We start from the raw sequence: 27,435 nt of genomic DNA, 5'->3' as shown, positions 1-27,435 counted from the left end.
TTAAGTCTTTTTGTAGTAGCACTTTGATATTGTTTCCGGTTACTGTTTAGTTGAGTAGTCGAGTAGATTTTAATTCATTAGATTTTAGTTAAAGCACTAAAGGAAAGCTCTCCCGTGTGTGATTTGGTCTGTAAGGACCTGTAGTTGATCAAAATTGTTTATCACAGGCATCACAAGCCCAGAGGAGATGCAGGAGTGAAGTTCTTTTTCAGATCATAAAAACTACGGATATATTTTTCTTTAAACACTTACTGCTGTTTAAACACCTGCCTACCCCTACTTTGGCAACAAAAGGTTTTTCCTACCAAAAGTTACATAGTCTTAGGCTTTAAAAATGATAAGGACAAATCCTTGGTGGTCCCCTGTTTACCCCACTGTCTAATAACATGCTACTGTCAGGGTAACATGTTTGTCACAGAAAGTCATGATTTGGTTGATCTTTAAATAAATAAAATTTATTCCTTCAGTCAGGTAATACTGCACAGGGTCAGCTACAAGTCTTGTAGCCTGAGTAATGACAGTTTTATGACAGTCAAGTTGAATTCCAGTCATCTAGGTTACCAAGACTCCAGCACACAGCCACATAATGTCAGACAACACATTTATTTGTTTTCATCAAGGTTTCTTGTTTTTTTTTTTTATCATCACGAAGGCATATACTATTTACTCTGTATATTATTTGTTTTGTATGTATGTATATGTATAAACAAAAATAAGCGTACATTTTTGCTGAATAAGAAGAATATCAGCAAAGGGCAATGTAAACCATGGTCCATCTAAAACAGGTGAAAGGTGCATTAGCTCACCCTTTCCCAACTCACCCACAGTAACAGATTTGCATAGGCAAAAATGGGATTAGCCCTTAGACAGTGGATTCCTGAATTCTTTATAGAGATGCAAAATCTAGTTCAGCTCAACACAAGTTCAAAACAAACACACATACAAACAAACAAACAGAAATATGTTGACTAGGCCAAACTCTCTTTAACCCCTCTGGTCATATACATAGTCATTTTCTGTGCACATTTTTGTTTACAGTGTTAGGCTTCAAGTAGATCTAAAAACAACTTTTACATTGACAACTAGATGTGAAATAAATTAACCAACATGAGAGGTAGTGAAAAGCCTACAGAGACGTTTGTTTTCTTTTTTATACAAAGAAAAAAAAAACATGTCAGTAAGGCCAAAGCTTCGCAAACCTCCTCCATCCCGTTAGGACACTTCAGCTCTAGCTCGCAACCTTTATTTAATATTTTTCTTTATATATTTTTTACTCAATAAAACCATAGCCACATTTTAAAGACCCTCTCACTTGGAATCCATGGAAATTTAAAGACAAAAATCTAAACTTAGCGATGACAACTATATCACTTCACATCATCGTCATTGCTTGCAAAATCCACATTTAAAACGCAGGTATTAAAAATAAACAACTGTGTACTTCTCCCCGCTGTGTAAAAGTCACAATAAATTACGAGGAATGGACGCGAGCAGAAAACCTGGGTTTCTACCGTGTCTGTCCTCCTTGTAAAACGCTCCCAGTTTTAAACTCCAGCTTGCCCGTTAGCCCTGGGCAGAGACTCGCGCCAGCTTCAAACCTGCTGGCTGTTAGCTTCCCACAGTTACGAGTATTTAATAAGGTACACACATCTCACAATTTATAAATGTAAACTTGTTTTGATTGCACCATGATTTCAATATCTGGTTGTTGGTGAAACATTCTCATGTTACTTATATAGACTCTGAAAAAAACCTGCAAAAAAACAAGGAAATGTAGTTCTAGTGTGCAGAAGAGGGATGTGTCTGCATGAGAGCTTTATGAGTTAAAAAGTTCCAGAGTTGTCCAAATACAAATGTCTAAAATGCTTTCACTTTGTGAAAAGGTAAAACTGTTCCAAGGAGTGAGAGTGAAAGCTGATCTTGCGGTATCAGAATTGGTAAATTACTCTGTATTCCTCTGTTTCTGGTCAACTGGGCGCATGCATGCAGAACTCTTCATTAAAGCAGCCAAGCAATATCAGTTCAAGCCCTTATGGATATTCACATAGCCTGAATGTGAGTACTATATTGCCAAAGGTTAAACAAGAGTATATTTTTAATAAGGAACACTGAAAAACTGTGGCGTGGTTATTAGTTTCAACCTGTCTTCCTGACCATTATTCACAGCAGACAGCTTTTGTACTACTGTGACATCCTGTCTGTTTCTTTTGTTGAAATAAGTCTGGAGGAAACATCAAAATCCCAGGCTCCTGCAAAGGATTTTTTTTGTATTCATTCGTTTCCTTATTTAGTTTCTCCAACAAAACCTGAAGTTGCAGTTTAGAAACAGTGGCAACAAACAAAAACTTTATATCCTGAAAGGTGTTTATTAATTAACTTTCCGACAAGTGAGACAGAGCCTCAAATTGACATCCAATTGCATTTCAAAGGCCTGCTAGGCGTCGTGCAACATCCGCTCTTATAATTAATCTAGACCAAGCTTGGCACATGAATGTTAGGTAGTTAAAGGAGCCAGAAACATGGATGCCGACATTAATCAGTGAGGAGTGGCACCGTTTCATTGACACTCTAAGATGTGGCACTACTCACCCAAACAAGCCAGGAGGTCAGCTACCTATCGAGTGCTGAATACACTCAGAGGCTCAGTTAATTACAAAAAAAAAAAAAAAAAAAAAAAAAAAGCATATACAGCACTCATGCACTGTCTATTGTACATCCACATGTTCATGTGGATGCACATGTTCATGTTCAAATGTTTACATCATTAAAAGAAAAAAATCCTTTCATGTATTAAAAATGTTAATGGGAGGCTTGGCACAACCGCTTAAACTCTCCTCTTTTTTTCTCTGGTAAATGTGTCACTGTACCATAAACACACGGCCGTTACCGTAGCATGCTGTCAAAGTCTGATTAGAAAAACAAACCAGAGTGTGCGCGAGGGCTGGCAGTGGAGTAGAAAATTAGCATGGCTAGCACAAGCATGCTAACTGCTTGACTACAGCATGCTGAAACCTAGACGGCTAGTTGAAAAGGCGAGTGTGTAGCATGACTATGCAAGCTTCTTTTACTAGCCCCGTGTGCAAGCGTTGTTATTACCAACCCTCTTCACTAGCTCTGGTATGAAGAAACAAGCGTCTTGAACAGGCAGTAGCTAACTGAAGGACCACCACACGGCAGAAGGACCAAGGCTCCACAGCCTAGCGACCAGTACTGACGTCATCACGGCATCTCTGACATCGTGTTTGGGACCTGGTTCGGCGTAACTGCTTATAACAGGCATCCAATCTCCGGTTTTTAGCCACAACTAAAGCTAAAGCCTTACAGACAAAAGCCAGGGTTTGATAACCTTTTACATTACACCCGCGCCTGCAATTTCTGCTACTGTTCTTAAAGCAGAAGCGGCTTTCTATAATGCTCAAAAATTCACTGTAAAACACTACAAGGTAAGCCCTCTTTTTCTGCTCAAGAATTAAAAAAAATTAGATGATTATTTATTTGGATTCAATGTATTTTTTCGTCTGTTTGTTTTTCTCCAGCTGTGTTTTTTCCCCTAGACTGGGCACCTGTGCTTGTCAGGCCTTGATGGTCTGAACTGGAGGGAGGAGGAGGAGGAGGGAGGGAAACGAGGGTAAAAAAAAAAAAAAAAAAAAAAGGGAGGTAGGGATTGGTGGACAAACTGTGGTTGCTTTCCAGAAAACCTGCAGCAGCACTTGTGCTGCCTTTTCCTGCATGTAAAGGCATTGTGATTTTCTCAGTGGAGAGATTTTTTTGTCTAAAGTTCATGAGTAATAATAATAGATGTAGCTGCCCAACCACAATTCTAGCCCTTCTCCCAGTTAACGAATCCTAAAGAAGGAAAGTGCTTGGATGGACGGATGGATTGGATGGACAGGTGGATAAATGGTAGGTGCTGCACGTGCTGCAGACACCTTCAAATCTCCTCAATAAAAATACTGCAGTAAGCCTAAAGATGTCAGAAGTTTACTTTTTCCCATCACTGGACACAGACAGCCAAACAGAGATACAGTCCTCCCCGCCCCCCTTAAATACCTCTTAATATTCAAAAACAGTTGCAGTCCGCGGCTTATATCATCAAGCGATCATAGTGAGAGAGAGTTGCATGCAGAGCCAGTGTGTCTACTGGTTAAAAGGGCAAGAAATGCCCTAAATCCCACCGACAGATAGATGTCATGTTTGGACAGTGAAGGAATGAAGAGCAAAATTAAATGAAAGACATCTGAGGAATGGGACAGACTTGAAAAAACTAAAAAGTTGTTAAAAATAATGAGTAAAGACAGAGAATATCACTAAGTAAGGGTAAAAAGCATGAGGTCTAAAATATTACAGTACAGGAACAGTGGGCTTGTCCTTTTTGTCTCTCTCTCTCTCGCACTCTGTTCCCACCTCCTAAGGAGTCTTTGTCCACAGTTAACCAACAGCGGGTCACTAGGTTGGCCATCTCAACTGATAGCTGATACGTGGGTTGGCCAGTCAACCATAACGAAAAGCACAAATTGCTAGCAAAACAATCACTGGCCAGCATTAATGGTCTAAAACTGACCAATAACCACCAGCAAAGGCTGACCCACCTCCAGCGGAGAACTGGATATAAATTGCTTAAAAAATATAAATAAAAAAAACTAACAACCAGCTATCTTGGATGTCACTCGGCCATTTCAACCAAAAAAGAGGGAGAGGTTTTTCCAAACCCGACTTCTGGCACCATAGTAGTATTTGAAGTTTAAGTAGTAGTCTTGTTGGCATTTGATGGCGATGATGGAGGCTGGAGGAGACTAGGTGTCGAGGCAGGTGCGCCTCCTGCTGGCCAGGAGGTCTCTGTAAACAGAGGAGTTGAGGAAACGGGGGAAGGAGTCCCGGTGCATCAGGGTGTAGATCTGGAGTTGGGCCTCCTCGTACATCAGGTTGCTCGGCTCTGCCAGGCTCTGGTTTATTCCTTCTCTGACCCGTGAGTCCAGACTCACCTCGGGTAAGGAGAACAAAATTAAGTAGAAGTGATGATCTGTGGTTTGTTGGGACAGGAAATGTGCTAAGGACTTCAACTTCTGCATTGAATCATGCACCACCCCAGAAAGGTAACCATAATGTTGCGACAGACTGCAACCACTACAATCAGTCTGGTTGGTAGAAATAACATAAACAACATACAGAGTTGTGTTAAATTATAGTATTTACATCAAACAAAAATGAAGTAGAGATACAAACACAACAACCAGCATGCTGCTAGCAGGTTTTTAAATGACAACGATTAAAGTTGTCACTCAAGATTAAGAAAATGCATAGACCCCTGTTAAATAAAGTGACTAGGTTCTCTGACTTTACTGTATAAAGACCAATCAGGCTTCTGAGTGTAGTCATACCACAAAGGGCCTTTCTGAGGCATTACAAACCTACCAATTTGAGTAAATGTAAAGTCAGTAAGCAAATAAGCACAAATAACCTGATTAAGCAGAACATCAAATCCAATGATAGATACGGACGTTACCAGAATGGATTCAGTACATTTTAATACCACAACTCTAAAAAATGTGATTGTACTTGCTTTGTTTTTTGGTACCATCAGTACCGTAGCCATGACATGGATTAGTTACTCATCTGCAATAGTCTCGTTTTTTTTTCTTCTCCCCCCCCCCCACACAGCACTGCTGCAGACAGGGTAGTACACAGCCCCGCCCCTCACTAGCAGCTGAACAGATGAACAGCAGCACAACAAATGTGACGAGGCATCTTAAAGACTAACACCCCAGTCTTTATGAAGAATTTTGTGTTGTCATCAGCGTAACTGGTAACATTAGTTGTCTGTTAAGCTATGAAGCAGACAGGAAATGAAGCAGACATAAGTCTGCAACTAGAAGCTGTGGCACCCTACCTTACCAACTCTGATCAGCAAGGAAATATGGTGCCAAGTCACCAGAAGCCACAGGAAATAAACAGATGAATACATTTGCACGAACCAGTAATGATCTAATTATTATTATTATTATTATTATTATCATCATTTTTTTTAATAAAAAATGCTTAATTTTGTGATTTTTTTTCCTAAGTGGCATCAGAAATAGTATCTTTCAGGGTGCTGGTGCCCAGTTTAAAATTTTAGTAATGTGAAACCCCAGCTAATAGATTAATTAAATGACACTGAGGAATGGCTAGAGGAACACCGATGTGCAGAATGTGCCAGCACTAGCCTATTCCACAGAGGCTTCACTCCTAAAGCACAGTAACCAACAGATCCTCTGCCAGAGTTACTGTTCCAGACACCACAGTATACCTGCAGAGCTCCCATATCCATGTGTAAAGACCATTTTTTGTTTTTCTTTTGCAAATGAGGAATCAATCCAACTTAAAACTATAGTTGTAAATCACATTAGCACATGTCTGCATAGTAAATCAGAAATAAGAAACCACTGCCATGAACTGTGTTTACAGTTTTAGTTCAGTGACTTCTCATGGCCACATTTTTAAATTAGTGATGAACCCTACACGAAGTCTAGCTATGGCTGATGGGAAATAAAGTAGTAGCTAAATGGAAAATTTATCTTGGGAATAGTAAAGTGGTCACACTTATTCCTGATAGCGACATGCATTCCTTGGAAATTGCCCTAACACAACTAGTGGAACGAGAAAAAAAGGAAAGCATCGGCAGTTTCATTAGGATTAATTACTGGAGACTACCAAAGCAATCCATACATGGGTTTCATAAATCAGGACTAAAGATGACCCTGAGGAAACAGGTTTGCCATTTAGTGCAAGGTCTTGATTTAAAGTGTTTCGGTTGCGTTCCTGTGGTGGCTCACCTCTTTGGGTGATAATATGGACACATAATCTTCATATATGATCCTGGCCTTCTCATCAACCGCTGTGGGATCCGTCTCCTTTTTCAGCTCTTCACAGGCCAACCAGAAAAGCAGGTTGTCCTCGCTGTACTCAGAACGCAGGAACTGCCTGAAAACCTCCCGGCCCTCCAGCGAGCGCAGCATCATCTCAAAGCTCCGTGCCCACGACAACACCTCCTCTAGGCTAGGGCGTCTACAGTAAAAAAAAAAAAAAGAGAAAAAAGACACACTTGTGTTAGATTGATAGAGACACACAAATGGGAGAATAGATAGCTGAACTCACTGTTCTTCAGTAGCTTCAATACTGTCCATCTTGGTGCAGGTCTGCCGTTCACTCCTCTCCATTCTGTCGTCATTCCTGGATCAAAGGAAGAAAGTATTATACTTGCCAAAATAAAAGCCTCAATATATGTCTATTAAAATGAGCATGTTTCTTTAATATTTATGTATACACTTAGGGTCGTAACATTAAATTGACTGTGATAAACATGTCAGTGTTTTCTCTACCCCTGGATGGATTGGAGAAGGGAAAATCAATAATTCATGAATAATTTGTCATTTACATAATTTATGTGCCCTTTAATGGAGCAGAGGAGACACGTGAAGCTAATACAACATTACCTAAGTTGACTGCAAGTTATTAGATTACTGTTACTGTAATAAAAGCTTCCCAATAGGAACTAATCATCTGCTGCTGATAGCCAGGAAGCTAGTCCTACAATAGCAAAAAAAAAAAAATGATAACATTGTTTATTCAGGTCAAACTTGTCTAATATTATAATTAAAAGTGTTCATAGGGATCATTATGCTTAAAAAATGATTTCACTTTCACCAGCATGCTACAGAACAACAACAAAACTAAACTGAAACTGCAGGAAGGAAAGGCTCAGGTTGTGAGCCTTTCTCCTCCTTTTTTGGCTTTTCCCTTTAGGGGTCACCATAGCAGATCATCTGCCTCCATCTTCCTCTGTCCCACCAGCACCTCCTTCACTACATCCATGAATCTTTTCTGTAGTGCTCCTCCAACCAAGAAACGCCATCTTCAAAATCCTTTGTCCAGTCTATCTACCTAACCAAAGCACTGCTTCACTTCTTCCGCATTCTCTTCTTTACATCCAACCAACTTGATTTCTCCTCTCATAAAGGATCTTAAGAGCTAGCCAACAACATAAGCGTAGGAGACGCTGGAGTCAAATTTACTCGGTCAGCTACATAGAGCCAGATTTATTTGTAATCCTCTGTCTATTGTTCCATGGGTACACCAGCTGTCAAATAAACCAAAGCGCAGTGCTAAACCTGGGAATTGCTTCATAATGCACAGCATCAGGAGGCAAATAAATGGCAGCTAGAGGCTTATATCAATTATATCTAAACTGACAGCATGCTCCAGTAACTGTCAGCAAGCACAGCCGCTTTGGGTTAATAAACACTTGATATATTTTTGTGTCCCAGCATCTCACGCTGTCTAAACCGTCCTCTCAGTACAGCCCCAACCTTCACTCTCTACACATATCGTTTAAAATAGCAAAGAGCTACAAACAGTGCTGTATGAAAAGTGTATCTGCATGAGTCTGAAACTATTAAAAAGGAAACGGTTATGTGGGCTGTGTTTACTGTATGCCTTACTGTTCAGCGGTTGGGTAGACTTTCCTGCAGGCCTACATTTAAGTAAATTTGCACTGTGCAGTAGCACTGTGCAGAGGAGTGTAGATAAGAGAGATATGTGGTATAAATTTAGGAGCAGGACTTAGTAATAGCAGATAAAAAATTAAATAAAAAAAAAAAAAAAAGATTACCCCACCGGTCAGGACTCATGGACAAAAAGGCAGTAACACATTTAAAGATATCTCGTGTGTCAACTGAAATTTCTGCTTTCCACTACGATTACTGCAAGCTGCAGTTTTATACCATGAAGTCTCAAATGCATAACAGTGGCTTGGCAGACATTTTCTACTTCCTGCTTCTCACTAAGACACCACCTTGATAAAACCTGATAAAATGAAAGCAGCTCTGCTCTCTCAGCTGTTAATTTGTACTCTGTTAAAACAATAAAGCATCAGTTAAGGTCTTTATGCAAACACTCACGGTAGCCTCTGTGTCTATCGTAGCTCAGTCACACTTGCTGAGTCCACAATGCAACACACACTGAGCTGTCTATTTTTGTCCACACCATGGAGGATCTTTCCTTCCTCTTGCAGTCTCTTGTCAAAGTCCCCATTGTGCAGAAGTAATGGGCTAAGCTAGCCTCAGCCCCCTGGCGCCCTCACAATACTGCTAAATATACAGGCTGTTCCTCACAGCTGTTTTGCATGTGATGTGTGGTTGGAAATAGAAGGCACCCCTACCAGAATAGGGCCTTGTGTGAGGGTGGATGAGGAGGGGTTAAAGGGTAAGAGGTTGGGAGAAAATAAAAAGAAGATTAATACTTTCATACACCCCGATCCTCTAAAACGGCACAAGAGATTTCACAAACTCACACACGCCTCTACTTCTCGACTTGGCACGACTGCAAAAAAAGTGACACAGAGAGCAATATGTGCTTTACAAGCAGCTCGTATACTACTCTCAGCAGTGTCACACAGGCTGGACTAACGATCCCCGCCGGCCTCGACACTAAAATAAATAAACATATAGGGTTCTGAGGACAAATTTCCAGGCTCATTCTGGAGATCTGATATGAGCGTCTGACTGAAAAACACACAGTAGAGTCACAGTCCACAGGCTGCCACCACTTCAGATGAAGTGGTGTGAAAAAAGCAGCACATTCACCATTCACTGCCTGAAAACAATGTTTCATTCACTCCCCTCTCGCAGCAAGACTGGAGCCACAGCAAAGCAGCTATAGGAGCTGCGTACCAGCACCTGGCTTTTGTGCCTTGCTCGTGGGCAACATGGTACAGGAGGTTTTATTCTCTAAGGTGAAATCTGTATGTGACAGGATGCTGACTATTTTCTTTTTGGTTGTGTTGGATTCTGGTCCTTCAATCTGGGACAAATGCACATCATCACTGTTTTTTAAACTTAATGTTTAAAATAAATAAATAATAATGAAAAAAAAAAAATCACCAACCTTTACCAAAGTTGACCTTTTTTTAATTTTACAATCACACAACACTAAAAATTGACATTTTGGGAGAGAGATTTTTAGCCTTTTTGCATTTTTTTTTGTTTGTCAAGCCACTGACTAATACTTCCAGCTCTAATATTAATTATAGCTGAGCCACAATTGACCTGAACTTTTGAAACTGATACTCGGCTGAACTCAGCGACTCCCTGGAAACTCTGCTGGTTCCCCGAAATATCAAAACATATTTTTAACCTGTCTGTTTGTGCTCAGATTTTGGTGTAAGACATAGACAATTTAGAAATGGTGACAGATGACAGGTCCGAGCTTTAAAAAATGCTCTCTAGCATTTATGTAAAGTCAAAATAATAGTTCTACTCTACTCTTCTACTCTCAACAAGAAAACAAACACACGCAAATCCCCAAATCTTGAGGTGTTTCTTCAGAGTTCATCGTGCACTTTGACGTAGCAGTCACAGCTTTCCTTCATTCCCCTGAAGCTAAAACAGTGAAAACTGTGTCAGTGTCCTGGCTATCCTTGTGTGTAACATCTGCACTGCTTTGTTAAAAATAATACAAATGATTTTCGTTTATGACTCATCTCCTTTTAACGGCGAGACAGAATGTCAACCAAAAACCCAGAAAACCAAACACATTTCATAAAAGCTCTGAACCGATTTGCATATCATTGAATATATGATCCTCTACAACCCACCATCGTGGGCAAGACCAAGGAGCTGTCAACGGACCTCAGGGACAAGATTACAGACCAGAACACGGCTGGAATGATCTACAAGACTATCAGAAAGAAACTTGGCGAGAAGGGGTCAACTGCTTGTGTCATTATTATTATTAAATTTCCCACTCGTGGGATTAATAAAGGTATCTTATCTTATCCTTCATGTAAGATCTTGCCTTATGGGTATGGATGATCATGAGGAAGTAGATCAGCCCAAAACTACATGGGAGTAGCTTGTTAATGATCTGAAGGCAGTAAGCAACACCACTGATAACACACTATGCCGTAATGGACTGAAATCTCGCAGTGCCTGTAAGGTCTCCCCGCTCGAGAAGGCACATATACAGGCCCATCTTAAGGTGGCCAGTGAATGAAATGATTCAGGAAATGATTCAGAACAGGCTTGGGGGAAAGTGTTGTAGTCATATAAAACCAAAATTGAGCTTTTTGGCATCAACTTGTTTGGAGGAACAAAAATTCTGAGTAAACAACATCATCTCTACAGTCGAGCACGGAGGCGGAAACATTTGGATTAGGGGCTGTTTGTGTGCCAAGGGTACAGAATGACCTCATTGCATTGAGGGGCCAATAGACAGGTGCACGTCCAGGATGCAAATCTCCCATTCCATCAAATCACTAAGAACCTCTTTTTGATTAAGATCTAGTGACTGTGGAGGCCATTTGAGAAAAGTGAACTTATTGTCGTGTTCAAGAAACCGACAATAAGGATTTGAGGTTTGTAGAACGGTGCGTTATCCTGCTGGAAACAGCCATGATGGGTTCACTGTGTTCAGTTGGTAACAAGAGGAACAAAATACATTAAGATGTCCCCACCATAGAACCACCAGCAGCAGCCTCCCTGTGAATCCCTGATACAAGATCGGATGGTTGCATGCCTTCATTTATGCCAAATTCTGACCTTGCCATCTGAACGTTACAGCAGAAATCAAGACGGAGCATTTTTCTTCCAATTTTGTAGTCTCAATTTCTTTTTCTCAGTGGTAGCCCGATCTTCTGCTGCTGCAGCTCATTTGCTTCAATGTTTAACATGTTGTGCGTTAAGAGATGCTCTTCTGCATATTTTGGTTGTAAAAAGTGGCTATTGGATTTAGTTTTTTACCGCCTATCAGCTCAATGTGGTCTGCCCATTATTCTCTAACCTCTAGTATTTTCACCCAGAGAAATGAGTTCTGTGGGATCAGTAAATCAGCAGTTTATGAAATACTCAGACCAGCCTGTCTGTCAGCAACCATGACTGTTCAAAGCCCCTTAAATCACCTTTCTTCCCCATTCTGATGCTCTGTTTGAACTTCAGCAGGTCATCCAGACCATGTCTAAATGCACTGTGCTTTTGAAAGGTGATTAGCTGATTAAAATCATCATTTTTTTAGGAAAAAAGATTCATGGACAGCATTGCTTTGCGGTCTCCCAGCACAGGGAGGACTCTGTTCACTGAGTGACAGAGTAGCAAGCTGCCGCAGTCAGTCTGCAGCCGTACACGGTATAAGAGAAAAAAAACTAAAAAGCAATCTGCTTCCAGTAATCCTCGTATATCTATATGCAGCACCACTGTTATCTTTAAGTTGTGCATATGGTGATTTTGCATGACAATGTTGTGTAGTGAATCAGAAACAGCCTGTTGCAGCTGATTACAACTCTGGAGCTCAAAATAACTCAGCAAAGCCAAAGATAGTTTAGGGGTGGCTGCCTGGTGATGAATTAAGTGGACAGCCTGTCTGCAACTAAAGACACTGAAATGCATTAAATTCCAAAAGCTTGGTTTGCATGCTCGTCTAAACCTGCTAATCTTTATTCCCGAGGGCTTAGGTAACCAATGATGGACAATTTACATCATGTCAGCACTGGTGAGACACAATAATGAGACATTAAAAAAAATAAAATAACTAAAAAGAAAGAAAATTCAAGGAATAAATGTACATTTATTTTCTGTTTTTGCTGGTCAGTCCCCGGTTTTGTGTTGCCATTAAAAATCATAATTCATTCAGCTGAGGTAAAACTCAGTATCAGTGCAATATCACAGATTGGGCAACGGGATTAAGGGCAGGACAACTGTTTATTATTTCAGGTACCAGGGCTGCATTTTAATCTCTTAAGGCTCACACTATTAAAAATGCCTACACTGTTCAAAATAACAGCACAACACAAAAATGAAGAAACCATTAAGAAAAATAAATAATTTGTCAACTAGCTGCCTAATCACACAATGCTAAAATGCTGTTTGCATTATTGTATGATCAATTCAGACACTGGTTTTGTTCAGTGGTTCCTTTGGGCCTCTTTTGCAAAGGATAAAATCAGATCCTGCTAATCTAAAGCAAAACAGACTGCAGTTATTTATTCTGCTTGTCTGTGCTGCCAACTTATTGCTATGCAACTTTAACTGGCAATAACGGATTTTTTGGCCTCTTCAGGGCTGCAGAGGAACAACAATGACATAACCACCAGACAGCATGACATTGTCAGCACAAAGGTGTTTATTCTAATCATTTATTTAGAGCTACTTGTGAACGGCGCAAATCCGATATTTTCAAATCCGATCTGGGTCACTTTCGTATGTGGTACTGAATCCGATACATATCCGATGTTTTAGAAAGCGACTGCTGTTTGAACGGTCAGGTCGCATTAAATCCGTCTTTTACGTCACTGACACAAGACAGACGCCAATTATCAGTGCCAGAGAAGCGCCAGAGAAGACATCGCGAACGCTTCTCTGGCCATCCCGTGTAGATATCAGTGAAACTGTTGGGAAGACAACGTTGGAGAAACGTGAACATTTTATTTGTTCTGCATAATCTGCAGATTCTGACAGAAATCTGCAGCTATCCTTTGAAGCACCGCTCCTCTCTAAAACAGCAATAAGGATAATTATTAGGTTATCTACATTATTATGTAAATAACAAAATAACTTAAAGCAAAAATTGGGAAACATAAAGTCCGAAGTCTTTATATTAAGGGCCATCTATCAAACAATACTGTTTGCTCTGGGTCTAAACAGAGCGCGTTGGAATAACGTTCTTTGTTTCAGTTCTATGTTGGTCTCCACCTGCCATTTTAGCTGATAAACGCTACCAGCTAGTACCTAACTTGCTTTTTGGTGTTAGTCAGGAAGTATAGGTGCTCAATCACTGCAAGTGACACATTTTGCTTTGTTTTCACAGTTCAATTTAATAAACTGCTAAAAAAACAACAACCAACAAACAGCTGTGTGAGTAGTTATGGTTAGCATGAGATTATGACTTATTTTCCAAAAACATGTTGTGTGAGCGACCTTTACTGGGTGTTTCTGAAGTGAAACCACAACATCCTTGACCTTTGATCGCAAAAATGTAACCAGTTCATCCTCAGGTCTTTGGCCTAGTTTTGGTTGTGGCTGCACAGCCCTGGTTTTATTATACACAATGACATAGGTTCAAAGTTAGCCGTTGTGGCTAAAGATATCCTGCAACATTACAGCCACAATGAACCGCGTGCGCCGATGAGCCAATGGGAGTCCAGCGTGAGTTGCCATGCCAATTGTTTCAACAGTGGGGGAAAAAACAAAACCAAATAATGGAAGTAAAATGTGCAAAACAAACATGTTTACAAACTCTACCCTCTGGCGGTCATCACGGGCGAGCAGTAGAAACAAACAGCCGTGTGGGCTGTTTCTGCGGGCATCGTCTTTGCACCGTTTACATGCATCAAACTTGATGGCTGACTCAAGTTTACCAGGCCCATGTCACGCACTGTGGTTTGCAATTAACTGATAAGGTTGCTAAAAAGCACATGGTGCGCAGGAGACTTTTGTGCAAAAACTTGAAAAATATTCTCTCAAGGCACCCCTGAGATACTGCACTCACGTGAAGGATGGACAAACAAACAGAATACAACACTGGTGCTGCTTAAAAACTAATAAAGTATAGCATAATATTAGCATGGACTAGTTTTGTTAGTACAGCTTTGCATTTTCTTACCAGAGACACTTGCAGCAGCCACACCAGCAGAGGCAGCAGGTGTTGGGTCGGGGCTGTCCAGGGGCCTGGGGTGGGGCCTCAATATGAGCCGCCTGCCTTTTTCTCATCTCCACTCCACTCACACTCCGGGGCTTCACCGTAAAGAGGACGAGAACGTGCAGTTAAACATCTTATACATTCAGATGTTACAGTAGATGAGGAAACAAAACAGAAACTGTGCGACAGGTGAATTTATGTGCAGGGGAGAGAGGAAGAGCACTCAGGCAGGACAGTACAGGAACTTCCCTTCTTCATACGTTGCGAGAGTTTCTGGCACTGAGCCAAGTCTTTCACTCACCTTTGACAGAAACTACAAATTAATTTTAACCAACACAGAAAAACAGGATCTGCGTGTCACAAACACAGACAAGCAGGCACAAATTCATGAGAATTCATACCAACTCACTCAGGTTTTGTACATACGTTATGTGCAATGATGCATGACGTCAACCTAAAAAGTTATTGCGATCTTTTGCTTTGAAATGACAATAATGTACGATACCGTTACAGGTTTCTCTCCTGCTAATTCCTTCATGTTTGATTCCTAGCACATGCTGGACCAAAAACTTCTTGATCCACGACAGCTACAGTTTGACAGGCTCCAGCCTAAAACACTCACACTGGTGCTCAAGTATCCTGGGAGCACCAACGCCATTTAAAGACGTTATCGTATCAGGAACATAAATGTCCAGATGATTCGATGATGCCATTTGCTGTGCAACAAACCAACGATATCCTAGAACAACAACACGTGTAGTGTTTGCCTGCACTCTCCTTGTTGCTTCAAACTGATTTTCACTCACTATTAAAGATTCTGAAGACTAAAAACCAAAACCCCCTCTGTCAGGTCTTGGATAGTCAGACAAAGGTCATTCAAAGTGTAAAGCAAAACTACGCCCATTGTATTATTAGCATAGTCTAACATAAATAACATTTGGTGTTATTGTATCTCACTGGGGAAAACATTTTGCAGTAATGAAATTGCTGATCAATCATTGCCTCAATCAATGTGATGAATCAGGAGTCAATGAAAAAAATCTTAGAGGTATTCTGTGTTTGTTTTATCAAACTGTCTAACACCAGAAAGAAACTGAGAAACCAAGTCCGATATTGCTCTAAAGGTGCACAGGGAGAAATCAGTTGTCATAATTTTGTAAAACATCCGTCAGCCACTTCAAAAATCACTATAATTGGATATCCAGTAAGCACAGCGCAGTGTTCACTGATTGAATTGGAAACTTTTGCAAAGGTTTTGTGGGCCATTTCTTTGCCGCTGCAGCTACAGCTACTTTAAGCGATGCCTAAAAATAGCCATGAGAAACAAAAATGTGCAGCTAGCAATTTTGTAGTCACACTCTGTTCTCCTTTAATTAAAGCCATCTTGGAGAGTGCTTTCCTCTCAGTAACAGCGGAATAAAAATATGGTGGCTACCTCTCTGTGACTGAATGAAAAAGAAATATTAATAATGAAATAAAATAAATAAATCAGTGGTTGCCCAGAGATTGCACTGAATTCTTCTGCTGTGGAAGACTGACTGCAAGTAGTTGCAGTGACCAGCGCAATACTGTCAACTTCACCTCATGCACAGGTCTCCAAAGTCCAACTTGGACTGACTGCAATCATTCTTAGAAAGATTGGCAGAAGTTTCTGTTTCAAATCTGTGAGGTTTTGAATTTAAATTTCTGTGGATGCAGAATTGGAGAAATAAAATCACTTTTACCGGTAGCAGCGACGAAAATTTATCTGGTGTGTCTCATCAGTTTTGCATAGGCAAACGAAAGCATGCGAATACTGGAAAAATGTTAGCAGTTATTCTTACAGTCATGATTTCTTTACTAATGTGCCACAACATGGGGAAAAAATTAATAAATAAAAAAAAAAAGTACAAATACATGGGGATTGCCATGAGTCTACAAAATTACACTATAGACTAGTCAGTGGGCTCCTCCATGTCTCTTCTGAACATATCTGATTTGCCAGTAAGATATTCCAGAGGAAAATTGCAGCTCTTTAATAGGAATTATGCAAATTTTGGGGTTAGAGGTGTTTATTTTTAGACAGTTTTTTAAGGACTCTTTTTTTGAGAAGGCCATTCTCAAATTCCATTATCTAGAAAAGTACCTAAACTTATTCCTTCAAAATTCTTTGGGTAAATATCTTGTACTACGGCTCTATACACACAGACTTTCAGGGGTGTAGCTCATGTTAACACAGAATGATGAATCTGTAGGTGTGTAGAAACCACAGTTTTGCAGATAGAGGACTGACATTTTGTTCGCATCTTCTCATATTCATTGCACATAACTTTCTTTAAAACAGTCTAAAATGAGAAGAATGGTTTCACAGATAAAACCTGGATATGGTGGGAAAAAAATTCATCCTACCCTAGTGTGATACCCCAGGTATGACTGACGCCATGTACGAAATCCAAATCAACTTGTTTAGAAACAAGAAGTTTCCCTTATTATATCTAAAACTTCACCTACTCTTATGACCCTTATGCTATTTATAGGTTTACTTGGTGAGCTTATTATACTGGGAAAACCCTTACCTCACAGTGCCATAAGCTTTAACCGTAACGTAAAGCTCAGCTGCAAACATATACAACTAGAAATGCTAGAAAGATCAGCCACGAGGATGTCAAAACTTTAGCTTTAAAGTTTTATGCATTTACTTAGCTGGGAGGGTCTAATCAAATGCAGTATGAGAATTAAAAGTATACTGACTGAAAAAGCACTCCTACCTGTAATGTCATGGTTCAAATTAAAATCTTTTCATAAAAAATGTGAAAATCCAAATTTAAAAAAAAAAAAGAAGAAAAATATAAACTAATTTTCTTCTTTTTTGTTCCCTCTACTCTACAGACGGATAATTTGCTTCAATGAAGAAACATGGAAGGTACGGCTAAAAAGACAAGCCCGATATGCAAATGCTGTCGTCCGTCCAGCGGAGCAGCCATCGGTTATTTAGCAACTGGGCGGCTACCGTGGAAAAACAGGCTGTTAGACGTAAACCACAGAGAGGGTATGGCTTTGTTCCAAAGCCAAAGAAGGAGGATGCACTGACATGTCATGCAAATGGGGTGGAAATACTAACACAATAACATCAGAGGGCAAAGAAAAAAAAAACAGATGAAAAAGATAGCTACAAGATCTGTCATACATGCAGTACATTTTTGCAAATACTAAAATAATACCAAAATAGAGGACGCCATATTAACCAAAACAATCATCATCCAAAAGTCCAACTTGACGTTGAAGCTTCCACTCTGCTTCACCATCAGGCAGTTTTTCACGAGAGCGATGCAAATGAAACTAGCGTCCTATTTCACAAATTAGTGCCACATGTAAAACGCCAGAAACATTTGCACCTTGTGCAGACTTTGACCTCGCATCAGCGCAAGCAGCGTTTGCTTTGATGAGGCACTAAGTGCAAAAAGTAAAAGAACAGAATAATGACGTCACCGTGGCACGTAAGTCGCAGCCTGCCTCCATTCTCACTTTGTTGTGGTAGGGAAAATGGTTAATAGCGTTTTCTTTACAAAAAGACAAAAACAAATAAACCGTTTGTTGAGAAACTGTGTGAGAAAAAGCATCTTACCATTAGTTATCTGAACACAAATTATTTCTAACTCTGAGTTAACAACACCTCGTTTTCAAAGATAAAGAACGTCCTTTCAAGGTGACAGATCATTTTCCATTCATGGCTAATAACTGACTGATATCAAGCACTATATACAAATAACCGGTGGGTTGCTTTGTTTCACTTCCATGAAGAAAAGACTTTTACTAAGCAACATTTAAATTCATGTCCATTCTGAGAATTACAAATGAAAATGAAAACTTCAACTTTAAAATCGAGAAGTAAAAGCCAGTCACCCTTTGCTGCCGACTCATTATCTTACACGATCTGGCAGATGTTGCTTGGTCCGTCAACCTCCAGGACCACAACTGCAAACTTTGGTTATGAACATGAACATATGACTTTTCATTTTGACCCCTTAACCAAAGCATTTGACTTTATATTTCACACAAATTTGGATCCTCACTGTGACAGTAAACTTGAAAATACAAGTTCAGTTTCTGTAAAATAAATAAATAAAAAACAATCTAAATATATTAATTAAATTACTGGGAAAGCGTGAAACTTACCATGAATTAGTGAGTTCCTAAACACAGGTCAGACAGAGCAGTCATGGCATGAGGTAATAGGTTGCTGGATGCTAGCAGGCTGGTTGACGAAGTGACTGACTGGGGGACTGTCTGAGCGTCTTTCTGACTTGCAGGAGATTTGGGGCAAGGCGAGGAGGTTCTTTTCACCACAGGGCAGAGAGGTTACTGGTATCACCATCCCTGACCAACTGGCACAGAAAGGGACACGAGAGCTGAGATGAAATGCGACCACTTCCTCCCCTCGTTTCCTTACTTCACTCGCTACTTCTGCTTCTCTCACCAACACCTCCTAAGCTTCCTCAGAACTCTGTGAAAGGGTCATTTATGGACTTGAGGGTGTAGGGAGCATTCAAAGTGCAGCATCTGTAAAACACAGAACGTGAACAAAAAGAAAACACCATGAAACACAGAAGTTGACTTTAAGTGAAAATGATCAGTCAGGAGAAATATATCCTGCAACGACAAGAAGACAGAAGCAGATACGAGCAAATGCGACACAGAGCAGAACCTCATTTTCATCCATCTAGATTAGGTGTAGATGCCCAGTTGCCCAGTTTTGGAGTTATAAGTGGTAAAGATATCTACTCTTACTTGTCTACGTGTGCTCAATTGGCAAAGATTGCAGCAGAGAAACTAAGCAGCAATGCCCTTTTCTAGAAACTACGATCTGGTTATTCATGTTTCTTGTTGTAGAACTCTTTTCTTTCTACTATCTACACGCACCGGCCAAAATAGGTATGAAACTGCCTAACATTTGAGCTCAGCTCAGCTGAGTTTATATCCTGTCACATCCTGTGTCGTTGCCAGGTGTAGTTCAAAAGAAAAACAGTTGCTGCATAAACCTGTGAACACCGGGACTTTTTCAGTCACTGGGCTTTGATTTCTAAAAAAAGATATTGTGTTTTTATTTTTTCAATGTAGTGCCCATTGAAGAACCATGAGGAAGGTGCCAATTATTTACATTAAATTCAAGACAAAGGTAGGCATTTCTTCAGCCAAAACCTCCCAAACTGAGCAGCTCACACCAAAGTAGTCTAGATAGATAAGCAGCACTACAGCCATAGGACAATGTAAAAATTTGCATTTAATTTGGGAATGGACTGTATTTTAATATACAATCAATACATGAGAGGGGTTAACGATGACAAAGATCTACTGGTTAATGAGGAAGTCGACTATGTGAAAAAGCTAGCATATTCATCTGTATTGAAAACTAGGGCTGCCACGATTTGTCGACTAGTCACGATTACGTCGACTATCAAAATCGTCGACGACTGATTTAATAGTCGACGCGTCGTTTGAAGCTTTGTAAGATCGCAAAAGACGCAGGAATAATAGCAGGATTTAAGAGCGTTTCTTTGTCGGTTAATTTACGTTTTCTTACCTTCGTAGTTGTGTATATATGATGCAGCATATAACTTAAATCCTTTATCTAATTTGCTGGCGGGGGTAGTCCGTCACTCTGCAAATCCGATGAACATCGGTGATGTTCAATTTTGGGAGCTCTTGTAGGCATCGAGTGTAGAACGTCGCCATGGTTTAACCGCACCGGAAGCACTGGAGCAGGACTACATAGAACGCGGAAGTGTTAGTGCAAGTAGCGGTAGCTAGTTAGTTTTAATATTACTCTTATTATTCTTTCTGGGTCACAAAATAAACGTTTAACATATTTTCAGGCGAGAATGTAGCTGTGTAAACCTCAAATATCGGCTCAGTTTATCAGGACACCACATATTTTCAAAAGCGCTCCGACGTTTTCGGAGACGTCTGTTACCCACTAGCTCGATAGCTAGCCGGGGGCTAGGTCACTAGCGCCGTGAGAACACCGGACTCCCGGCAAATTGTTTTCAAACCCACCGCCGTCTTTCGCGACTCAGGTTAAATATATATGAGTCACTTAGATAAATTAAAAATGTTGTTGTTTGGCTTTTTTTTTTTTTTTTTTTTTTGTATTTTATTTGTTCCTGAGTAAATCGGTTTGGCTGAGATTAAAGTTATAGTTTTTACACAGCTGAATAAATGTCAAGCAGACAGCTGATTATCAGAAGTGTGAGATGCTGGAGAATATACTCCGGTGTCCTGTTATATTTTAGATAGCAAGGAGTTTATTAAACTTCACCGAAACAATCTGCAAATTTCATTAAAATTGAATAAACTATCATCTTGTCTTTATTTTTAGTTAGCACCTTAAAAGCTTAAAGCTGTAAGCTAATGATAGTTATATAAGAGCAGATGCTGCTGGTGCAATAAGCTGTAGTTTTACGTCCAGTGGATGATGATCTGATTAGTCGACTAATCGCATAAATAATCGGTGACTAGTCGACTATCAAAATAATCGTTTGTGGCAGCCCTATTGAAAACAGACATCAGCTGAAGCTGTACTTTTCCTCTGACGCCTTTGTGCAACAGCTTCCTCTTCTCAGCCACCAACACAGACGCTGATACCATAATACTTTACTTGTGATAAGCTAAAGGATGTGGTTAGAATAAGACCAGTTCAACCAGGAAATGCAGTAAATGGCAAATGATGCTGCGAATGCTTATCTTAAACATTTATGGTGCAAAGCATTAAGCTCACTGGCACTGCAACCCAACACTCAATCAATGTCAAAAGCCATATGCTGGATTTTGGCCCTGAGAGAGGCTGCTGTGTCTCCTAGATAGCCCTCATGCTCCATGTTCTTCATGCAGGAATTAGTGCTCCAACACCGTGCTTACTCATAACAGCAGCTTAGAGGTGTTCGCATGGTGACCTTAACACTATTGCAAATTATCAGCAGTCTGCAACTTAGAGTGTAAAATTAGCATATACAAAAAAAAGAAGATAAAGATAATATCTAATATTGAAAAGACTTACCAAACAAACTAAACTAAACATCTTCAGTTACAGTGGGTTAGCAGCCTTATCAGCTCTGATCTACAGTCCCTCACCCACCCTTGCCTATACATGGCTCATTTCCTCCACAGTGATGTCTAGCAAGATAAAGAGCAACACAAAGAAAAAAAAAAAAAAAGAAAAAAAAAATCGAGGTTCACATGTCACTACCATCCCTCCCATATGACACAACATGCTGTCTCAATACTGCTCTACTGTAAAAGCAACGTGAGGGGAGCATCAACATCCGTTCATGCCAGTTTAAACTGGTTTGAAAACAATAGTTTCCCTTGTATATTAAGAATCTATGACAAATTATTTTGCACAGCAGCTTGTTAAGATCAGGCTTTTTCATTGTACTTGTGAGTTTGCTTATTCCTGTTGCGAAGATGATCACCAACTTTAGTGATGTGCTTCCTGAATGAAATGAAGAAAATGACTATGGGAAATGTTTACGACAAAGCTCGGCCCGGTTTGGAATTTGGAGACTGATGCCCCTGATAATCCACGTGAGTGAAAAAAATTCCAATATGGCTAAATCATCCCGGGATAAAACTGCACAGGAATGGCTTTCGAAACACAACAAAGAGCCCAATCTGTGCGCTTTGTTACTGATGACGTATCGAGCCTTTTTCCGGGTCCAAGCCTCTACTGCATAGAGAGCGCTGTCAGTGTTGAAATGCTGCAGTAACACCTCCCTTGATGTTTTTGAATTGGCATGAGCTGTAAAAAGTTGTTTGGTTATTATCCTTATTCTTCTGTACAGCTTTCTGTCTTTTTAAATAGCACTATTCATATACAAGACACCTTTAAGCTACGTTTTGTACAGTACCGATATATTCAGACATTGCTGAGATTTTGGTAGGGAATAATTTAGAACAATCCCACAAAATACTCATTACTAACCTTGTTTTGTGGATGATGTCACCTTATACCTTAAATTAATTTGTGTCTGCTGACTGGGCACCTACAGGTTTGATATGTCAATGAGAGCCCTACAAAGTCATAAAACCTCCCAAATACTTTGCCAGCGCTGCTCTTTTTATATCAGCTTACCGTAGTTGGTCTGAAGCCAGCCTTGGGGCGGGAGGCTAACAACTAGCCTAATTTCACCAACCCTTTGAAACTTCACCAGCACTTTGTTTTTCATCTTTTCATCTAGAATTCATGTAAACTGCTTCTGAATTTTAAATTCACTCAATCTCGCAAACATTTTTAATTGTTTAAAACTGATTGGGACATCTAGAAGAAGAAATACATTGATTGCTTTATTAGTGTTTAAAGAAAAAAAAACAAAAACCCAACAACAACAACAACAACTGGTGCCTAAATGCTAATTCGCTATTGGGAACTAAAGAAGCTTTTGGTTGCAGAAATTAATAAGTATTCTACACTTAGCAAGAGGATTGACTTGGCTATCAAACTCCCTAAACAACCTTCAAATTAAACATTCACAAAACTCAACGGAGCCCCTGAAAAAAAAAAAAAAAAAATCTGCTTTCAACCCTGTCAGACAACATCACAAACAAAAAGAGCTGCTCTGCTACATGTGCTGCAGACAGTCTAAAAATGACATTAGAGCTGCTCTTTTGGACACTACATGCTAACCTTATTTGTAAATTAATCTTCAAATGCTTTAAAAAAAAATGTATGGCTTGTTAACTATATCTATCTATCTATCTATCTATCTATCTATCTATCTATCTATCTATCTATATATATATGAGAAAGGACATATCACTGAATGCTTTTAGGGATCAATTTAAATGTCGATACTGGTGCCACCGAGTTTCACTGCTTTCAAGAATAAAAGTTGCCATCCTAGAAGCAAATAACATCAGATGCTGATAGGTCAGCTTGCATTCTGTTAGACCTCTTTGAATGAAGAGTACAGGCCTAATGAGATTAATCAGGAAGTCTCTCAGGATGCAGTTGCAACATAACCTGGGCTCCTCTGACTCAACACACCCATGGGAAACTGCAGTGATGGTGCTGCTACAGCTGTGCACTGCATGATCTCTTAACAGTGTATTACATTAGATAAATAACACACACAAAATGCACTCCCGAGTGAGAAAGTTAACAGGACAGTCGCAGAACGGAATCTTTTGAATCTCCCTGAAGGCCTGTGCATATCTTCAGATATGAAGAAGGCAATCTCATCAGACCTTGCTCTCACCCTCTGTACACTAGCTCTGCTGGCTAGCTGCTCGGCTGGTTTGTTTTGCATGGTTGTCTCCTGCAGCTGCAAGAACCATCTGAGCAGAGTCGCTGCAGGTCCGACCAGCCGGCCGGCAGAGGGGATCCCCTCGCAGCTGACACCACCGACGGCTAACGCAGTCAGAGAGGGGGCTCCACAGCGCTGTCAGCCGCACAGACATTTTACAGAAATCAAACACCACCCACTTTCTTCTCGCTAGCTTTAGCAGTCAGCCTGAGATCGGCTATCTCTCGCAGGGAGAGGAGGCGGTGGCAGCTGAGCAGCAGCTAGCGCCGTGCTAACGTCAGCTAGCCAACCCGTGTGGACCCTTAGCGCAGAATAATCACCACCTTACCCCTTTGCGGTGGGCTGTCAGTGTCCTAGGATGATAGGTGTGAAAAAGCGACGTCCCGATGCTTATTTAAAGACATCGTAAATTGGAATCCCGCGGTGTAAAGTCCATCGCCGCTGTTTTTCTGCCATCCGCCCCACTTCAGCACCGAACGCCGCCGAGCCCCTGGATGCACTGCGCAGGCGCGCTGCCACCGCCGCTCTGTGCCCGCAGTTGGTGAGAAGATGCACTGCCGAGGCTGCACACAGTCCGGTCACAGAGGATCATTATCACAGCTGTGCTGCTGCACAACTGAAGACGCCCAGTTTGCTTTAAAAACAATGCTGTATTGGCTTTGGTCAGTATCCTAAACACAAGCGAGCACACTTTCGGAAAGCCAGTCAGCCGGTAATAAAGTTAGAAGGCCACCATTCATACAAGAGGAAATGTGTCCCCGGGTTATAAACTCGTAAAAATGAACCATAAACTATCTCACATACAGACTGTCCTGATGTTAAAACAGTTTCCGCAAGAAACAGTTGCTGCACTAAAACAGAAATGGGAACAACGTTTTGCATTATTTCTCTCGTCTCAGCATAAAGCCCCATGCATTGTTAAAGCTTATCAGTGAGATTACACCGACTTCATGAAGCATATGTGTTTAGCACTTTTACAGTGTTAACACAGTATGATGATCATATTATGCTTTACATACATATGCAGACAACAAGATGCTTAAAATACGCACTTTTAAGATACAGCTTGAATACTTCTTAAATAATGCTCAGGTGAGTTTAAAGAAAGACATCTTTAAAATGTAATACATAAACACATAGTGAGGTTTTCTAAACATACATCAATGAAAAAATATACTATATTTTATATAATATATAAAATATATAGAATCGATTTATTCTGTTAATCGCAAGCTTTCCCTGTATTTCTGATTTAGTGTCACAGATTATTTTAATTGTGTTTAATTGATGTTTCCCTCATCACCGTGCAGCCTGTAGAATGCAGGCGCAATCTAGTAAATCTCAGTTTTTGGCAGTAAATATATTTTCCACTTCCACCACACGGGGGCACCACAGCTCTGCTCTGCTTTCTCTCTCTAACACACTCGGTCTTTCTCTCTCTCTTTCTCTCAAACACACACATATGCACACAAACACCTGTTCTGATGCGATGTGCCTCCCTATATGTGTGAACGGAAATGGCAGGAAACATTATTGCTGCTACAGTGACGATTATAGGCTTTGAGCAGACAAATAACTCATTATATGTGCGCGAAATAACAACCCGCTGTGCATAAAGAAGAAACACTTAAGTGAGCTCTGCATGGAAATTGTTCCAGGACTGATGGATTGTGCATTTACTCTCTGGCAGGCCTCCATCTTTATACATCTGATGCACTCAGTGTTTAGTTGTGAGGAACTGTGGTTCTCCAGAGGGACAATTACGAAAAGGTCATGGCTGGGAGGCTAAGATGGAACATGGGAATGTTCCTTGACACCATTTGCTCATTAATAGGGATTTGAAGAGGCCTGGATCAACTCCTGTTTTCTTCACATGCTGAGAGTGATTGCACTGATTTGCATGTGAAAAGGTCAAGAGCCACAAAAGCACCATTCTGCTTCATCGTGGCAAATCTCGAACATGCAGCAGTGAATTTTCTGGCATAGATAGTCGGAAGACAAGCGTGCATGTCCTTAGCTGACGAACATCCAAGCACAGACGTGTTTGTGCATTTTTATTTATATACCTCACGAGCAATGAATAATTAGGCAAAAAGTGACTCTGCAAACATCTGTTTGGTTTTTCAGAGATAAACAAGAGGGAAAGAAGATTAACCTTTGAGTAACCCGGATGGGTCATTTATGACCCCAGCTGTATATTTATATGTGCCACTGTGATATTTAAAATCATAACAATACTTCAAAGAAACAGTCAACTTTTTTTTTTTGGCCCACCAGTGTTGCAAAGACAAGGGAAAGCTATTTGGGATCTCTGTATCTGAGGTATCTGTATGTTTTATTTATTTTTTACATCATAGGCTGTAATTGTATTTTAGCTTTCTAATCACTACATTGCAATGTTTTGTGGCTTGCCATGGCTACTAGACCTAGAACAAGCTTCAGTGAGATCCAGGAGTACATGGGGTTTGAAAGCCAAGCAAACAGAGCAGACAGGCACATCATGGACAACCTTGCTGCTTTAAGGGATATCTGAACAATGTGTGCGGCCCATTTACCCAAATGATATATTCCTGGTAGGATAAAGAAGTTGTCTATTAGAGGGAGATACGGTATCAGACGATAGCCTCTTTGTTTCAGCTGAGTATGACACCACATATCTGGTGGATCTGTGATGCAAAAATGATTTTAAAGCACAAGTTATTTGGATTAGAATATTTTTAAATGTGTATCAAAGATAAAGGAAACAGTGTAGGCACAATAAACACAAATAGAGACATTAAAATATAATGAATAAATTTTTGGCACTAAAATACTGTGGTTACTTGTTAAGGAGGCTATACACTTCAACAAAAGTGTGGGATTATTGCAGAGCTCTTCCTGCTTCTTTTTTACATCATAATTATGCTTTGTGCAACATTTTCTGTGACTTTGAAAAAAGATCATTCATTCTTTGCAAAACTAGTTTTGTGACTCCATGAGTGTGAGTTGTACTTTACCCCCATTATTCTGTAGGAGTCCGGCTTTTCACCACAACTTCCGTTTTTAGTTAATCATTTGACAAATGCCAACCTGACTAAAAGAAAGTACGGTCATTAGCAAAATCATGAAGATTCAGGATGGTACAAATTAAAAATGAAGTTCAAAAATTCCACAGAGATCACTGTTTTCGTTTATCCTCCACATTTTCTCGAACTCCTCTCTCAGCGTTTGGTATTTCTTGAGCGTCTCATGTTCTTCTTGATGTTGCTGCCCCTTGCTATACCTACAAGTTTTTCCATCTGTATCTGGAGGTCCCACAGGATCTTAGCTTGGTCATTCTCAACCACCCTTGAGGCAATGTATCCCATTTTGACCTCCGGACTTCCAGGTCATACTCAGGACAGATGTTCCAGTATATTATGCCGGTCACTCAGGGTCTTGCCTGTTCTGATAGACCCCAGCCTCTATCAATCCTGTGCTCAGAGCTTTTTCCTGTGCTGCCATGTTTAGTACC

The 27,435-nt window shown here is 40.3% G+C and overlaps 1 protein-coding gene across 3 annotated transcripts; it reads right to left on the bottom strand.

Moving 5' to 3' along the window:
- Positions 1-433: 433 nt before the first annotated feature.
- Positions 434-24,537, bottom strand: rgs17 (regulator of G protein signaling 17). Of its 3 annotated transcripts, XM_026190338.1 has the most exons (7): positions 24,271-24,537; positions 19,121-19,203; positions 18,820-19,028; positions 14,629-14,759; positions 7,135-7,209; positions 6,813-7,044; positions 434-4,982 (listed from the first exon to the last, which is right to left on the bottom strand). In XM_026190338.1, exons 3-7 carry the CDS (start codon positions 18,820-18,822, stop codon positions 4,794-4,796), a joined length of 630 nt encoding a protein of 209 aa, XP_026046123.1. In that variant the 5' UTR covers positions 18,823-19,028; positions 19,121-19,203; positions 24,271-24,537; the 3' UTR covers positions 434-4,793. The 3 variants fall into 3 exon arrangements, with proteins under 3 accessions (XP_026046123.1, XP_026046121.1, XP_026046122.1); XM_026190336.1 differs by having other exon boundaries at positions 18,820-19,203; XM_026190337.1 differs by lacking the exon at positions 24,271-24,537 and adding an exon at positions 20,225-20,456 and having other exon boundaries at positions 18,820-19,203.
- Between the last annotated feature and the right edge of the window lie 2,898 nt (positions 24,538-27,435).

The sequence above is a fragment of the Astatotilapia calliptera genome, chromosome 13 (assembly GCF_900246225.1).
Source record: "Astatotilapia calliptera chromosome 13, fAstCal1.2, whole genome shotgun sequence".
NCBI classification, from domain to species: Eukaryota; Metazoa; Chordata; class Actinopteri; order Cichliformes; family Cichlidae; genus Astatotilapia; species Astatotilapia calliptera.
The sequence above is the reverse complement of the archived record's forward strand: the minus strand, read 5'-3'. Positions and strand labels throughout refer to the sequence as shown.

Bases quoted from the DNA above. Each gene is read 5' to 3' on its own strand.
- rgs17 (XM_026190336.1), bottom strand. The intron at 7,210-14,628 runs GTAAGAAAATGC...CCTTTGATCCAG, and splicing joins GGCTGCTGCAAGTGTCTCTG to GAATGACGACAGAATGGAGA. The intron at 4,983-6,812 runs GTGAGCCACCAC...TCCTTACCCGAG, and splicing joins CCATATTATCACCCAAAGAG to GTGAGTCTGGACTCACGGGT.